Genomic DNA, 17,600 nt, shown 5'->3' with positions numbered 1-17,600 from the left:
AATGTAACTAGTTATAGACCACGTATCTAATTCGTATCTTTTTATCTAAACAATTTTTGGATCGCTCAGCGCAGACCCTGATCTCATCCATTCCGCGCGCACTCTCCAATTACGCACAAATAATGCAATTTACGCACAGCTCGAACGCCCCTCCTCAGAAGATCCAAAAAATGACATCACGTTTTGCAATTCCCACGTTCAGTCCAACAAGCCAGTACGCCTCCACGGAGCTCCTCTACCCCTAGCAATTTCCAGAGGCAGGCAGAGAAGCTTAAAGAAAAAGGCTCTAGTCCGCTGGAGGAATAAGGATCACGTGCGGCACGTTTTGCTCGTGGAAGTGGAAGTTGGACATCATATTTGTAGCATGAAAAGGCAACTTCTGGAGTTTTTTCTGCCTCGTGCTTGAAAACTAAATTATAATTTTTTTCTTCTAGCACTGCTATTATTATTTACCTATATTTCTGAGCTTGGACACATGGACTGATCTGAAGTGTTCCCATCTTGGAATAATGAGTGACTCCTTCTGGATTCATCTCTATTTGGGGATTTAACAGTTTGTTTGTCTTTTGTTAGTTTTTCTGCTCTTTTTAAAAGACATTATATGGTACATTTTCCAAAAGCTATGGAATATTTTTTGCAAATTCATCTTTTTACAGCTTTTCTCTCCTGTATTAAGGTAAGCTCACGAAGGAAAAACACATCACAAGCAAAGTCCCACGCTCTCATATTACTGTCTGTTCATGTGTAGCAGCTTTTTGAAATAGATTTGATTTTTTTGCAGGTTTATGCTCAAGTGGTACAACCGTCGAAGCATAAAGGTAGTAATGCTTTTTTTGTGGGTGTTGTGATTGCGTTTATGTTTTTTCATACAGTGAAAAGTGCAATACTTGAATAAGATATAAAGTTGGGTCTGAAATATAAAAAAGATGTGATTTACCATTTATCAGCTCAGTTCCAAATCAGAGAAGCTTATTGATCTGTTTACTGCTTTTCTCATTAATCAGAATTGTCTGTTTAGCTTTTACAGCTGTTGGATTCATTATTATCAATCTTTTAGTTCCCCCTCTGAAATCCAAAAGGTAGTGCCAGGAAAATACATTTTTGATGAATGGGTTCTGAGCTTGATTGGGGGAAAAGCCCTTTTCTGGATGCTTGTTTACCCGTAAACTCTCCGCCCAGGCCTGCAGGTGTTGGCCACAGCCTCACATTATTGGCCTCTCGATGCTGTGGACGGGATCCATGAACTGTGGGACCAGATTGGAAACAGACCAGGTTATGTTAACGGAAGTAACATAAGTATGTGCATACATAAACCAGACTGCATTATACTCCCGGGAATGCACCAGCTCAATGTCTTTGTCTTGATTGCTCTCTGCATGGTCTTGACTCTTGAGCTGTTTTGTTTTTTGTTTTTTTCACCACCGACCTTCCAGCCACAGCCGTCATGCTTTTTGTTACATCCAAGCTTTATTGTACGTCAGATTTATCACTGGAATTAGAATAAAATGTGTGGTGTTTGGAGTAACTTGTGATTTAAAATGCTGCAATAATTTCCACATAATCTACAAGAATCTAAAAGGTAGTAAAAGTCTGGTAAAAATGTTTTTTTTTCTAATTATTCTGTGTTAGGTTTTCTTTTCAAAAGAATGATAAAGTTAAAGGGGGATCAGGTATAGACTTGAGTATGATGTGTGGAGTCACTCTGAGTGATGGGACATCCTCAAGTTAGGAGTCAAAAAGACCTGAACCTTTTTGAGCGCTGCCACTGTGCACCCAGCATCACTCTGTCTCATACCTGCACACCACGTCCCTCCCGTTGTTCTTCCTTTCACTGTTCTTCTTGTGTCTCCTGTTGTGTGTCTGTATAGGTATGAATCACTGTTTCTCTCCGTTGTCTTTGTCCAGCTCTCAGAATCCACAACCACACTGTGCTACCTTCCTCCCATAACTCTTCCTATGTGTATACCAATGACTCTGCCTACACTAACATTTCTGCAACAGTAGGTGAGAACAAAACACTTTCGGCTCACTGAAATTTATATGTGCACCACCGACTGCTCTCTCTCTCTCTCTCTCTCTCTCTCTCTCTCTCTCTCTGGTCCTCTCTGTATCTATCTACACACGGTTGAGCTGAGCATTTCACACTTTTCTCCTCGTTCAGCCTTGGTGAAGCACAAGACGAGCAATACTAAGCCTTTTAATGAATCATTATCGTTCATTAGCTCAAGTCAAACCAAAATTGTAACATCTATTACACTTCATTTGAGCCCCTTGTTTCAATCTATAGTGCGTAGTAGCAACTTTTTCATATGAATGAATGTCGGTTACATTTAATCCTTTGCCAAATGAGTTGACACAAAGTTGATCAAGCCTAGCAGCTCCACAAAACTCTCTCTGTATTTCTCAGTATGGCAGCGTTTATAAACTGGTGTCGCCCCTACACTGATGGAGCTCAACAAGCGCCCACAAAATGTTTCTCTTGTTGTTTCTACTGCTAAGAAAAAACTGGACATACAACAGAAGGCATAAAATTCAAAAAAGAAAGTGATCACTGTAGGCTTACCTCATGTAGATGCGCCAACAGTGTTGTTGTAATTACTCAGAATTACTCATGGGTCAACAGCAGTTACTATGTACTATAGCTTTAAGGTACTTTTATACCTTGTTGAGATGCAGAGAAAGCTGTAAAACCCAGATGTCTAACAGTTTTAAAAACAATTATCAATTGGCTATTTAGGGGATAATTTGATTTATCGGATGAACAGAGAACTTAACTATTTGAATATGTTGGCACTTAAGTAGACTTCCTGGTAAGCAGACATAATACTAACTAATAATAATACATCGTCATTTTGGAGCAAAGTGATGCCATTGATTTGTCCTTTGCTGCAGATATTGTTGAAGGAATGGTCAACAAGGGCATCTTTTTGAGTGGAGATAACGGAGGTACCTTTCTCCACTTTGGAAATTACCAGAACTCTTGCATTAGTGACCCAACCTGGTGTGGTCCTGAGGGTGAGTTGACTTTAGTTTATGCATTTATCTATCAATCAGCTTGTCATTTCTGAACCATTTCTTGGATTGATGGTGACAAAGTGATTTTCCAATGTTATCTAGGTATCACCTTCTCCTTCTTTTGGAAAAACCACGAGGCAGAGTCCCGTTTTGCTGTAGCCACTGGAGGGAAAGTTATCTCCAATGGCTTCTCCGTCTTCGCCAATCCCTACGGAGGATATGTGGAGTTTTACACACGAGGCAACAACCACAGATGGAAGGCCAGCATCGAAGTTCCAGGTACTGTTAATGAATTTGCCCTTGTATTTTACTGTTCTCCGAGTTACATTCCCATTAGGCATGCACCCACAAAGGATGTTTTTTTCTGTTCAAGGAAATATTTGTCTTATTTGTTTTGTTATTGTCAACCATGAATTGTTAGTTATGTGTATCTGCATTCATGGTTTGTTTAACTGAAACCAGATGTAGCCGCATGGAGTTGATTTGGCAAGTCAAGCATACATTTCATAAATCTTGCGCTGCATCACAAAAGGTTTATCATGGACATGTAATGAACTCGCCATTTCCCTCATAAATACCCTAGTGTGGGCGACTAGTAAAAGTCAAGTGTGACTAATACTTTGAATTCAATTCTGAAAATACAAATTGTATCTAAGAGATGAAATGATTTGGTCAACTGGTCTGACCAAATGGGAAGAAAAACATATGAGGCTTAACGTTATGGGAAACTTTTACGGGTCGGTATTTTGTTCTCAAATGTCATTTTTGTTTTAGCTGCAATTACTCAAGGTTGGGTTCACGGGCGTCATAATTCAATTTTGATTTGAGTGTACAGTTACCGAGGTTCAAACATCATCTGGTTCTCATACAGAGTGACAGGACAGTTCTCTCTTTTGTGTTTCACATGTGTGAGGAAAAGCCTTGGGGGTGCCAGATTAAACTTTAAGGTGCCCTACGATGTAATTGCCAGCAAAGGCAAATAATGTTACATTATACATTGAGACATCTCTTCTCATAAAGAAGTGAAAGCAAGAATTAAATTGTTCAAGTGTGGTCTTTGGCACATGTGTTTTATATTCTGACCCAAATGAGATGTGTTTTGCTCCTCTGGCTGAAGTGTTTAAAAAACAGTGAATGTATTGTCCTCTGGGACTCCCATTATTGTCAATTTTCTTATTAGAAAAAAGGGAAAATAAATTCCTTGTATTTTAAAATTGAGTGAAAAGAGCTTGCAGGACAATTTAGAGCTGAAGCAAAAGAGTAGATTTATTCATTAGATTATCGAAAAATACTGACATTCTTGTCGGCCTCAGTTGTATACTAAAACGCTACACTAAGATGGCATACATGTTCAACATTATAACTCCTAAACTTTAGCAAGTTAACATAGTCGTTATAGTGTGTTAGCATGGTGACGTTTGCATTCAGCTCCAAGCACACAGCCCAACTGAGCTGTTAGCATAGCTATAGTCTGTTGTTTTTCGGCTAAATATTTTGGTTTGAGATTTTTTTTTGGACAGAACAAGATATTGTTAGCTATTAGCATATGTTGCCATATGGATGGATGGATTAATTGACACCTAACATTTCCTAATACCTATATTCCTATATCCTGATTTCCTGTGCGTCTCTAAATAGTACATTTCCTTCTTTCAGGTCCTTACTGGACCCACACTCTCTTCACATGGACTAAGACGGATGGCCTTAAAGTCTACATCAATGGGACTTTCACCGCTGGTGACTCAGCTGGCACGTTCTCAGAGAACTATGGTGACCCCCACTCCGACCTTGTCATTGGAACACGCAACGACAGGTCATATACTCACTATGTCACTGGCGCCTTTGATGAATTTGTCATCTGGGAAAAGGCCCTTCCTCCTGACGATATTTTGCTCTACTACAGTGCAGCGATAGGTAAGGCATCACGCTCGACTGGATGCTATTTCCTGCCCTTTCTAGGACATGGCATATCTATTATAATGCTTCCTCCCTCCTGACTCCGCTCAGAGAACACGAAAATTTAAAAAGCAATTTCCGTCTGTGTCCCTGCTGCATTCCATCCACGGCATTCATGCATGACAACAAGATACTGAACTATACAAATATACCCCAGCTCCCTGTCAAAATGGCTTTTCTTGCACAACACATTTTACATGACCTTCCACCATAAAAGTGCCATGGCTCACATAGTTCTGCCTTATTAGTATGTATTGGAGTGCAGAGGCACGTTGGGTTGCTGGGGGCAGATCGCTTTTGAATTAATGTGACAGACAGGTTAAAACACTCTAGGACAAAAAAGAAACAGACTCTTGGCTGTTTTGTTCTCTCACTGTTCACATCCTTTGGTCAGTAGAGTGCCATAAATGGACAAAAACATTGATGAAAACTGAGAAATAATATCATTATTAAGTGTAATCATTAATTGGACCAAATGTCATAAGAGTCTGAGAAATGTTCAAAGCCCGATGAAATGTAAGTTTCTGGCTAGTATGATACTGATGATTACTGATTAATTCTTACTGGGCTTCAGGAAGAGCTGCATCTGTTCACCATGTATGAAATATAAAGTGCATTCTGCCTTGATTTCTTCCCCAAAGTCGTTACCAAAAAGCAATATATTCAACAGATCATCACCAGACACTCGGAGACTGTTATGGTTACAGAAAAATATTTTTACCTCTCCGGAGCACTTTTTTTAAATGTTACATTGAACCAAAGAAAAGCAGGAATGGTTCCGACCGATACCTCTAATGTACGTCCATATTTGGCTTTTTTTCTGGTAGCTAGTTAACTTACGGCTGTTTTCATTAAATGACAGCAAAGACATAAAATATGTCTCAACCTTGTACAGAAGCTAGTGGTGGAGTACTATGTGGTTGACTATCTTAGTTTTGTTGAGGTTGTAATCCATCTCCTTTCATGACTTGGCATGATCCAGCCTCATAAACTGTAAGCTGTATGCTGATAAAGACCAGTTACATCTCAGCAGCCTAGCTTGGTCAGGTGCAATAAAGGACCTAATAACAAAAAAACAAAGCAACAGTTAGCTACTTCTCAAATGGGCAGCAAAGGAATATCCAAACTAAAAGATTGAACACACAATACTGTATATTCACGTTACCAGTCTGGTTCCTAACCTATTGTAATAGAGTTTTTCGTGTTCTAGGTCAGGCCTTGGTTTCTGCCACAACACCCGAAGTCTCCAAAGAAGTCACTGCAACTACACCAACCCTTGTGAGTTTGTCAACCTTGCAGGGGCTCAGAAACAGATGTGATACCTTAATATAGTTGTATAAACAACATGAGTGATACTCGTGGTCTTCATAAATGTAGCATAGAAATGGTACGAATCATTTGCATACAGTTTAAGCGGGCCAAAACATACAATCTCATCATGGAGATGTGATGGCATGTTACTTTGAAACATTTATTTCTTATTGAAGAATTGTTTCCTCTTGGAGAGATAAAAGGAGCTGGAAAAGAGGGGGAGATTGAGAGCACATGTGAACAGACTTGTCCTGTTTTATTAATGGGCTTTGGAGGTAGAATAAGGATAAAGAAGTAGAAGAAAGTGGAGACAGCTGCTCAACACTACACGCAAAATGGCTCCCTGTAGAGCACTGGGCCGAAGAACAGTATTCCCCCAAATGCGGGCTATCAGTCACTAACGTTCCTGTGTGTGTGTGTGTTGGAGCTCGCCGCCTTTTGATAGTTAAGTTGACTAGATGCCTGATGTGTTGTCGCCCCAGAGAGCCACTGAAGTGAGTCCTCCTGTCGTCATCAGTCAGCATGAGGAGGTTCAAAGCTCCCAGGACCCGCAGTCCATGCCAGTGTTGGGCTTCCTGAAGGCACTGCCCAATAGGACCATTCCTCACAACACTGCCAACAACCTCACACAGGTCTAGGAGCACAGTCCAACGCACGCATTACACTTGAAAACACACTTCACACACACACACACAGACACAGACACAATGCCCACCCATGTGCACATGATGCAACAGTTCTGTGATGTCCATTTTCTTTCCACCCAGGCTTTTCTCAAAAGTGTGGAAGAAGTGCTGTCCTCTCCGGGGTTGCCAGAGGTAAATGAGTTCACGCTGTTGTGCAACGTTCAAACGTGACCAAGTGTACCATATGCAATTTTTAGTGAATACTTTTATCCCAGGCATTTTAAGAGTTTGAGATTTTAACACTGCATATTTTTGGCCCAAGGGGTGCCAAAGGCAATAACAGTATCTGGCAGCTTACGCTCACGTTATAACGCTATGTGGTCAAATCTAGTGGGGAAAACTAGTAGACACTGCAGCTGACTCTGAAGAGCTCTGCAACACAAACGCTCTAAATGTTCTGTACTGTGTTCTTATAGACAAACGCGTTGTCTGCAGAAGAAAGACATTCTGAGCAAGTGTGTGGTTTCAGTACATTGAGTGCTCATAACAAGCGGGCTTGTTTTTGTAGAAGCAAGCTGAAACAGATGTTCATGTATGAGAATGCAAAAGTTGGACTGTAGATACAGTGTTTAGTAAATCCCCCTTGTGATTACCTTCTCAGACAACATCCGTACCAAGTTACAAACATTTGACTATATCAAGTTTTTGTATGGCTTTAAATCTTACAATGTACTGCCTTCTTTGTACTTAATCTAATTCAATTTTATTAGATTAATATATATTTTTTTAAATGATTACCACTGTATTGCAACATCGGGATGTGTAATATAACCTATGCTACATATTTGTAACTAATGACTTTGTGACGTTTGATAGGACAAATTATAATAACATTGTTCTACTGACAAATGGAAAGTAGAATAAATATGAAACAAGACTCACATTTGCTCAAGTCAGCGTACTCCGGTGTTTTGTCGCTACAGCTAACTTGGTCTGGTGTGAACAGTAATTTATGTTGGCTATTGTTAGGTAATGTTTATGAACTTTAGATAAATATCTCTTCATAATGTACATTACTGAGTCAATTCATGGACTTTAAGACTCCACTTGTCCTACTCTAACATATTTTAGCATGATAGCTAAATGCTAAGAATTAGTTTAGCGCCTTTAGTACTATCCAATAATAGTCGTCTGTAGCCACAGTTGCAGCTGCCCCAGGGTGTATTCACACATGCCGTGTTTAGTTCGGTTGAAACGAACTCAGATGCACTTCCGCCTTCGGTGCGCATCTTTCAGGCAGGTGTGAATAGAGCAATCGCACTCGGGGGCGGACCAAACAAAAGCTCCGAGACCCAGCTGAAGAGGTGGTCTCGATGCGCTTCAAAACGCACTCTGCTGCAGTTCGTTTGTGGTGTGAATTTGTCCGGACTCGATCCGACCCAATTACAGGAAGCACTGTGCCTTTTCTTTTTTAGTAAATCGCCGTCAGCTTCACATTATGGGAAAGTGTTGTTGTCGCCATTGTTAGGAAGATTAGTTGTGGTTTGACCGGGAGCCCCCAGCGAATATATTACATTTGATAGACCGGACGCGTAAACATGCTGATATGTTCAGCGATCAGATGAAGGAGAGGGGAGCGTCTGAAGTGCGTGTTTTTATTTTGCTTCCCATGTTACGGGACCGTCAATACTATCCCCGTGTCAGTTTGGAGCTGAGCCGCGCCAAACTCACACCCAGCGGACACACGGCTAAAGCCTATTCCTCGCGAGCCGCGCGTCCAGCAGCAAAAATACAGTAAATATTAAGTTTCACATTGTAGGCTACAAGCCACACATTGACACAGGCCTACATATTATAACCATATGAAACAACCATAATTTTATGTTTTTTTTTTATTTATAGGCTAGACGTAGGCTAGGCCTTTTTATGTATTTATTATTTTGAACCCCATATGTATCAGTTATATATTTCGCAGTTTTCACTTCGTGCTTCCTGCTTCCTGCTTCTCTCCACCCCAGAATGTCTGTCCAATGAATGAATGACCTCAGATCACTTGTGGGTTTACTTTGTAATGCTGGTTCACTTGCAAAAGGGGTAATATGAAAGTGGACCACACCAAAAAAAAAATCTAAACTCTATTTGGTCTGGACCAAAGCAAGTGAACTAGCGGACTTTCCCAGTGTGAATACACCCTTAGTGACTTGGTCTCTATTTAAATGGTCATTTGTTTAACCTATATTTGTTTTTAAAGCTTTCTCTTATGAGACTTTCTTGGGGTACTAGCCTACTTTTTTTTTCTCTTTATATTTTAACATTTAGCCTAGGAAGACAGACCTCATTTTGCGAACTCATTCAGAAGATGCAACACCATCCAAAAGGTTAGCAACTAGGGAATTGATTGTGAACACTTTTCTGTTGGGTCATTGTTGAGCAGCAGTCCACCCCTGTGGTCAGCGGTCTGATCGAAACCGTGGACAGAGTGATGGAACATATGGTGACTAACCTGGAGCCCAGCCCGGGCACTCTCATCTCCCTGGGTGGAACATCTTTTGTTGCAGGTCAGTATGCTCTCAGCTCTGTGTGGACCCTGTTGGGCTAGAATAACAGCAAGCATCAACTTGACATCATTTGTTTTCTTATTGAGAGGACAAATTGGGGTCAGATTATGCCTCTCGCCGGTGTGGGTCTTTTTATTTTATTTTTGGCATAATATTTAGTTTGCCACTTGGCCTGCCTTGTGTGTTTCTCCCCATGAGTTGCCTCACATCTTTTTATCCACCCCTGATAAAAGCAGATGGGTTCTTGTTGCCTGCTGCTTCTCTGTCTGTTTTCTTTCTCAACAGTTCTCGCTCTTCTCCTATTGACTCCCCACAGATTACTCTCTGATGAAATTCCCACAGAACTACAACCTGCCACATTACCGCTTCCCCACGCAGGGCAAGAGCTACATCTCCGTGCCTGGAGAGGCTTTCGCCATGCAGTGTAAGTGCCGACATTACAAACTGCTGCGACATGTCTTGAGTGATGTACGAGGTGAACCTGTCCTAGCTTGAGCATTCTCCAGATAAAAAAGAAGGAGCTTTCACATTTAGCTGTGCTCTGATTCTGCCAAGGGAAAATTGTCCAGCCGGGAGCCTCTTGTTATTGGCCAGTAATTTATTATGGTTAGGTTTAACCTAAGACTACAAACTTAGCACACAGTGTAGGACAGGAGTGCCATGAGAGCTTTTGTGTGACTTTATGTTGCAGCTTAGAAATCCAACTATGACATTAATTTTGGCATTACCCTTTTATTCAAAACAGAAAGAATGAGCGAAAGAGCACTTTCCCTCCACTTTCCTTTGTCGTTAAGAAGAGGTGAGGTGAGCAGTAATTACAGTTGGCATTAAAACTCTGTTTGTTTGACTTTGTGTTCAGGTCAGATTCCCTTGGCTCCACCAGGCCTGCTTAATGCACTCTGTTGCCATACAATATGTGGAATAAACCGCTTTAGTATTTAATTTAAGGACTGAAGAAATGGAATATATGTTATAACTTCACACATTAGAGCCAGGGCCGGATTAATTTATATATTTTAGTACCTGGCTGAATAAAATGCTCCATGGGGAGGTTTTATATCCTAACTAAGCGTAGAGCAAGCTACACATTGGTGCTTTTGGATACTTTGTTATATTTTTACTTATTCTCTCTCTTCCCCAAGAGAGTTATACGAGCATTCTGACCACCTTGAGATCTGTTGTGGGACTTGCTGGGGGGCATTCTTTAGAAATGATTTTCTGGAAGGTTAAAAACTCCCCTGCAGCATGTCTCCTTTGCACATTTGTTTGACATCAGCAAGCGTTTTGTTGTCACAGTCAGCGGGGCTTGGGTAGAGAGCCTTTGAACGGAGGAACAGGACCATTAAGGATTTCCTCCAATTTCATTGTTTATCTTGCAGTATTGAGGTGGGACCGAGCTGGACGATAGGTCAGATCAGGGGGGGGGGGGGGGATCAGACCCCCTGCTCTCCTGGTGAAGTCATGTTGAGGTTTCATAAGATTTCCAAACATCTCCATGGCTTGCGGCGCTCTCTCCCTTTCACCCTTGTGCGAGCATACGGCCGTGCTATTAGCCCGCCGGTGCCAGCGTGCAGCAGCAAGGCAGCGTTAATTAACTTCCCTTCTTTGTGAGCATTTTAGCATCACTGCATTACATTCCCAGCCCGCTGGCCAATGCCGTTCATGTTCAACCAACGTGTGTGTTGTCTTCCTTTCCCCAGCTCAGACCACCATCGTTGGCCTCTTTTACCACAACATGCACAACTACTACAAGGAGATCAGCCCTGTCAAGACCAGGTAAGACAGTATAAAAAGTCAGATAGAGTGGCCTGGCACTTTTTAGTAATCCACTCCAAACCAATCACTTGGCTCTTGTACTTGGTGTGGGGTTTATCTAGGGAAATATACTTTGAACAAAAATGGTTCACCTCGAATAAGAGTTCAAGCCACTCACCAAAGCAAACTTCAGGCTTCTCTCTTTGTACTTCCTGTGTGGGGGACCGGGTCCACTGGCACTCAGACGCCCCTATTTCCTGAACCACAGAACAATGGTCCCTTGGGACCGGGCCTTATCTGTCCTCTCGCCTATCTCTCATCTCAGCACTCAACCTCCACTGACTGATACACCCTGCTATTAGCCCTGCATATCTACCCACCCACAGTACATTCGGAGCTGTTTTGTGACTGCTTGTTTCTAATATGGCTCTACCGCTGCCCGCCTTCTCTGCGGGTGAGAGTGTCCCCTCTGTACCATGATAGAGAGGTGATGCTTGTATGATTCTAATGTCACATATCGGAGTGCCCTGAAAAACTACTGATGCAATACTGCTGGTTGTCAGTGTGACAAATTACATAGACAGATGATCAAAGTCCCACTTAAATGCTACTGCTCTGGTCCAGTGTGTAACACCCATGTGAGTGCAAGATTACAATGTTTTTTTCTGAATTATCTTACTATTTGTTAATGTCACTTTTGGCCTATTTTCTCTGTTTCTGCCTCTATTTCTTTGTGTTAAACCACCTTTATACATTCCCTGTGTCTCTTCCCTCGTTTTTTGTCTCCTAGGATAAACGAAGCCGCTGATTACAAGGATCACAAGATCCAGGTTGCAAGCTCTCTTATCTCTCTGAAAGTGGAGCCTTCACCGGCCCTGTCAGTCAACCTTTCCGGAGCACCAGTCATCAAGATTGTCCTAACCCACGTCCTGGTAAGAGTCGACCCATTCAAATGTCACAGTTTCCTTCTCATGAGACTCCTGTCTTTATCAGCCATTTTTGCTTTTCTGTGTGAGTCAGTCATACTGGGAAAATGGAGAGTGCTTTTCCAGTTGTTGGGTGTGGGACCAGCCACCTTATCAGGAGAGAGAGAGCCACGGTTTGCCTGTGGTCACAGTAGCCGGTTTCCCCCCATATGAAATATATCAGCTCTATTTTTGGCTTTTTTTTCTTATGTAAGAAGATGAGTCTATCAGTGACCGAAGCCTGTGCAGCTGGGCACTCACCAGCACAAAGAGCAACGCCTATTTTGGTTTTCATTAGCCTGCCCTAAATTTTTCCCTCACGGAGCATGTGGCTTCCAGAAAGCGAACTGATTATGGACATTTGAACTGCAGGCTTAGGGGGCTTTGAATGGAACAATAACTTTCTTTTATGAACAACATACTTTTTCTTTGCTGCTTTATTGAAGGAGCTGTGCCAGTTTTCCATGGGAAATGAAGTTCAAACTCATAATATAAATTAACAAAAAAATGTGTATCGCATTAGGTTGCTTCCCCGAAAAGCCAGAAATGCAGCACTGCACTTCACAGCCATGTATATGGTTTTGATATTTAGCATATTGACATAATTTTGAAGCTATTGTTTTCATAGGAAATAATTGTGCTAATAGCACATTGGACTATCGTACAATAGTAGTAATGAGGCAGTTAACAAAACCAGTTGACTAAACCCCCAACAATGTAGCTCTGCTTTATTTACAAGTCCAACTTAAGAATTATTCTCTTGAAAAGAAACAGCAAAACATTTTTAATCTTTCTCCCCTCGTAGGAGAACAAATGAAACCCATGCAGCGTAAATTTGAAACCATGGCAATATTGCTTTGTTTGCCGTCATTTTCCCTTGTGAAATAAATGTTTATGCTTCAGTCATCTGGCTTGGTGCCTGTGACAATGATTACTGTGTTTGTTTTAGCGGACACCATGGGAGAGGGTTTATAATCCCCTTTGTTATGGGAGAGCTGGAGATGCTCAGCAGCTCTGCTGGTCTGTTGAGTCAAGGTGTTTCTATTTTAGTTGGATTTCTTTCACCTCTGATGTAAAGATAAATCAGGCTTCTCACATACTTTCCCCTTTACCCCGTCACGAATAGGCTGTTATACTTATTACTAAGGCGCATGGATTGAAACGCACCATGCCAGCACTTTTCAACTCAACTTAGACTGCATAGCTCGGACGATGATTTATATTTAGGAGCTGAATAGTAATTTGGCCCACACGGTGCTTTTGGCTGTGAACGGGTTGTTTTGCTATAACTGGTTTGGTTCACAGACCCGTTGTTGGATTTTTTTCTTCTATTTTTGGAGTTTTAGCCTCTCGGGCAGCTGGCGGATACTTATCACCTCCCTAGCTTAGAGGCAGAGAGGGTGGCTCAAACTGTATGCGGTGGACCTTTCCCATCATTGTTTGTGTTGCTCTTTACCGTGTGCTCAAGTTCAACCTCAAAAATGTCCTGTCACGGCACCAGTGCAGTGGCCAAGAGGAAGGGATTTACAACTCACCTCTCACAAAGTGGACAAGCACCCGGAGACTTCATTAAAACCTAGATAGGGGGGAGGGAAGGGGGGGGGGGGGGTTGGCTGAGTGAGTTTGAAGCAGAAATGCGTCAGCTTCCTCGTCTGTCTTTTCGTGCTGTCATGGTTAAGTCAATTGTCATCTGTTTTCCCTATCGGACACCTGCCATGATATAGTATACCGTTCTGTGGATTGATGGAGTCACCAACTTGTAAAGAGTCTTGTGTCGGGGGCAGGTACCACCCACTGAAGGTCAAACCCATGTGTTTGTTGTCTTGAGTGACCTTGCAGCCTTGATTGATGCCCTCTGAGTACACCGAAACTGCACGGTGAGATCATGCCATTCCCAGCGGACTCGGTCAGAGCCGAGGTGCCGGCATCATGCCGTTACGTGGCACGGAGCAGGTTTTAATACCCAGACAAGGTGTTATCAAGGCTTCTGGAGGCCCACATGCTTTCTCACGCCATTGGGCTGCCGTGTTGATTGGACCCTGGCTCCCTCTGTGATTTATTACAGCTGTCTGACTCTGGTTCAGTTTGAGAGAGCCTGAGTAGAGAAGAAAGGGAAGAAACTATGGTGGGATGGTGGGAGGCCGTTGGGGTCTGTAGTTAAACATTAATACATGCATAAAAAGGCCGACGCCTCCCCTCTGTCCTCTTCCTCTGTCAAAGCATCACACCGATGGTATGAAGTGAATGAATGGAAAGATTGATTTTCATGAGCAAAGTCAATTTATAGGGTCAAAACTGGGGGGATTTAAAAAACAGATTTTGACAAGGGGGCCAAACTGTTCAGGCTTATAAAGGAGTGTGTTACTTTGGCGGGTACACAAGAAGGGTCAAGGCGAAGGGTGGAACAGGGTGGCAGCAATGTAAGAGCGCTGGTGACCTCTGTCTGGGCCACACATGGATTTTATTTCATTTCATTTGGCTGGTTAGCTTGACATAGCTTAACGACTGGAAACAGCTAGCCGGCCTCTGTCCATAGCAAAGCAAAACCAGATCTGCCCACCAGAACCTCTAAAATTCACCTCCATGGGGGTTATGTGTCGGGCTATTTCTTGACCAGCTGTAATTCCCTGTTTCCAGTACTATGCAAAGCTAACAGCCAGCTGTAGCCTTCCATTAGAAGAAAAGACATGCGAGGGATATCACTATGCTCATCTAACTCTCCCCCAGAAAGACAATAACACTATGTTTCTTGGCGAAAAGGTTTAAAAATGAAGAAACTGTTAATACTTAATTCATCAAATTACTGTAACCTAGGTCACTATTGCTTTATCAGCTCAAATAGACTGGCCATGTGACGGGAGCAAAGAATAGAAAAAAGTGTGTGACTACATGGGTTTCCTTGGGTTCCCTCTCATAACTTAAAGAACATGAAAGAGTTTGGTGGGATGTGACAAGAGAGGCCAGGGGCAGAAAGGGAAATGGGTGGCTTTAGTTGACAAAAGACGTCTAGACTTGTTAGAGCTTCCTATACATTTGAAAATGATGCACTTATTGTTCAACAACTTTGATCATAGGCACTCAAAGGTTATGCAACACCTTCCGATACCCTTGCTCATAATTGCTTTTATAATTTATCAGCCCTGTTGGTCACAATAATAACCGCTCTTCATTGCCAGTCTTTTTATAACTCACAGCATACGCCCAGTTTAAACCTGGTGTGCAAAATCTCTCCTCTCTCTCTCTTTCTCTCTCTCTTTCTCTTTCCCCCCTCACACACACACACACACACACACACACACACACACACACACACACACACACACACACACACACACACACACACACACACACACACAACACAAACTCACACTCACAATCACACACACACACACACACACATACTCACACATCCATACAGCAAACCACATACAAACACAAGCTGTGTGAGCCAACACCCTGATAAATCACAGATGGTTATTGCTATTCCCCTCTTGCCAAAAGATTTGGAGTCTCTCTTCTTTGGGGCTTCTCCCATTCATCTCTATCGCCAATCCAAACCCCTTGGACCAACACACCCCCCACTACATGCTGCTAAGAGACACGCCGCTGATTCTGCCTATAAGGGTTCATCGGATGAGGGCAAACAAGATTTTGCGCTTTTGAGATAATGTTCATTTGGTTAATTCATCCATCCATTTTCTGCTGCTTATCCACATTCAGGTCAAATAATCTATCAGTGTATCAACAGAAAATGAATCTGCAACTATTATAATAATCCATTAATCGTTTAAGCTTTTTTATTTAAACAGAAATGCAAAAAAGGTCACTGGGTCCAGCTTAAAGGTAAAATGCAATTTCTGACTTTTGACATCTTATCTAATAGTACAGTTAAAATATTTGGATCTTGGCCTTTTGGATGAAGAGAACAAGAATCTTAAAGAGGCAGCAAGAAAAACTTTATTTATTCCATGTGGTATTTGGGCATTTAAAGCTATACTGCGTGACCTCTGCCACCCCCCATGGGGAATTCAGGCAATTTACAACAACACTGTGGGTGCATCTACAGCAGTGGTTCTCAATTATTTTCTGTCATGCCCCCCCTAGGGGACAGAAATTTTTTCGCGCCCCCCCCCCCCCCCCCCCCTAAATTGAAATACTGCTAATATTTATTTATTTATCTGTACAAAACCACTGTATGAGTTTCTGGCATGAGCATTCTGCATACAATCACCTTATTATCAAATTAGATAACAAAAATTATCTGAGATAACTTCTGCAGCAAAAAAATTCAAAGTTCAGTTTATTAGCTCAATTTGTAACATTTAAACAAGACTGCTCAGTCTGTGTGAATCTCAGGACAGAGAAACAAGAGCAAATGATTCACTGAGGTTTGCATTTAATGCCCCACCATTTGAGAAGCACTGATCTACAGTATGGCGTAAGGCTTTGTTGATCGCGCCTTGATCTTATTCCTGCTGCTGTACGTCCAGGTTTTTTCTTTGCAGTTGAATCAACAATTTAAACCAGGGGTTCTCAAACTTTTTCTGGACAGGGACCCCTTACATGCAGGGAAATTCCTCCAAGGACCCCTTGCTATCGTCACCCCAAATAAGCCTCCTTATAACAATATGTGTAGTCTACATTCGGAATATTTATAGATTGAAACCTTCAACATCACACCAGTATTCCTTCACCCCTCCCTTTATTATCCCTTCTTCTTCTTCTGTCCCCTTACTGTCTTCCAGAAGGTGTCTCAGCTTTCTGTTATACAGTGTTTGTCAAAGGAATTTGTGAGACTGCGATGGGGACTCAGGACCTTCTAGGGGGGTCCGGGGGCATGCCCCCCGGAAGGAAAATATGAACCTTTTAAATTAAAATGCATCAATCTGGTGCATTTTGAGAAGAAAACTAATGCTATACTATTTTCTGGAATATTTTGGATACACAGAGTTACCAAAAAGCAGATTTTTTTTTGCAGGTTTAAAAAATATTTTTCTGTTATTGCCTATCTACTATTTTTTAATGTCTCAATAGGCCCCCGATCTTCGTAGCCACAAACAACGTTATTTAAAAAATAACGAAAATGTACTGGCGCATGATAGGCCCCTGATCGCTGTATGCCCCTTGTTGTCCTTTCTATGTGAAGAAGTAAAACGCACCACTTCCTGTCCGCATCAGCTGCTGCGCGCCAATGTCGCTGGACGCCAACAGTTTGTAAACAAGAGTTTGTGAGAGTTTTGTGGAGCTGATGAGCCTAATCAACTTTGTGTGAGACACTTAAGCCATTGCCAAAGAGTTGACACAGTGTGGGAACTTTCAGTTTCCCAGTTTTCTGCACCAGGGTCTGCAAAAAATTATATATTTTTTCTTTGTCCAACTTCACCCTTGTTTTGAGTTGTGTAGACTTTTTATTA

General features: G+C 42.0%; 1 protein-coding gene across 2 annotated transcripts in view; it reads left to right on the top strand.

Annotated features, from left to right (window-relative positions):
* The first annotated feature begins 376 nt into the window (after positions 1-376).
* Positions 377-17,600, top strand: part of adgrd1 (adhesion G protein-coupled receptor D1) — a 30,663-nt gene continuing 13,439 nt past the window's right edge. Inside the window, exons 1-14 of one of the 2 annotated variants that reach the window (XM_080039443.1) lie at positions 377-676; positions 782-818; positions 1,180-1,296; positions 1,906-2,004; positions 2,893-3,015; positions 3,118-3,294; positions 4,672-4,929; positions 6,182-6,249; positions 6,765-6,914; positions 7,050-7,100; positions 9,343-9,466; positions 9,783-9,890; positions 11,167-11,242; positions 12,012-12,153. In XM_080039443.1, the coding sequence (XP_079895569.1) occupies positions 602-676; positions 782-818; positions 1,180-1,296; positions 1,906-2,004; positions 2,893-3,015; positions 3,118-3,294; positions 4,672-4,929; positions 6,182-6,249; positions 6,765-6,914; positions 7,050-7,100; positions 9,343-9,466; positions 9,783-9,890; positions 11,167-11,242; positions 12,012-12,153 (1,605 nt within the window). In that variant the 5' untranslated portion in view covers positions 377-601. The remainder of the gene's footprint in view (positions 677-781; positions 819-1,179; positions 1,297-1,905; positions 2,005-2,892; positions 3,016-3,117; positions 3,295-4,671; positions 4,930-6,181; positions 6,250-6,764; positions 6,915-7,049; positions 7,101-9,342; positions 9,467-9,782; positions 9,891-11,166; positions 11,243-12,011; positions 12,154-17,600) is intronic. The other variant, XM_080039444.1, reaches the window with a different exon arrangement.

Source organism: Ammodytes marinus (assembly GCF_949987685.1).
Source record: "Ammodytes marinus genome assembly, chromosome: 2".
NCBI lineage: Eukaryota > Metazoa > Chordata > Actinopteri > Uranoscopiformes > Ammodytidae > Ammodytes > Ammodytes marinus.
The sequence above is the reverse complement of the archived record's forward strand: the minus strand, read 5'-3'. Positions and strand labels throughout refer to the sequence as shown.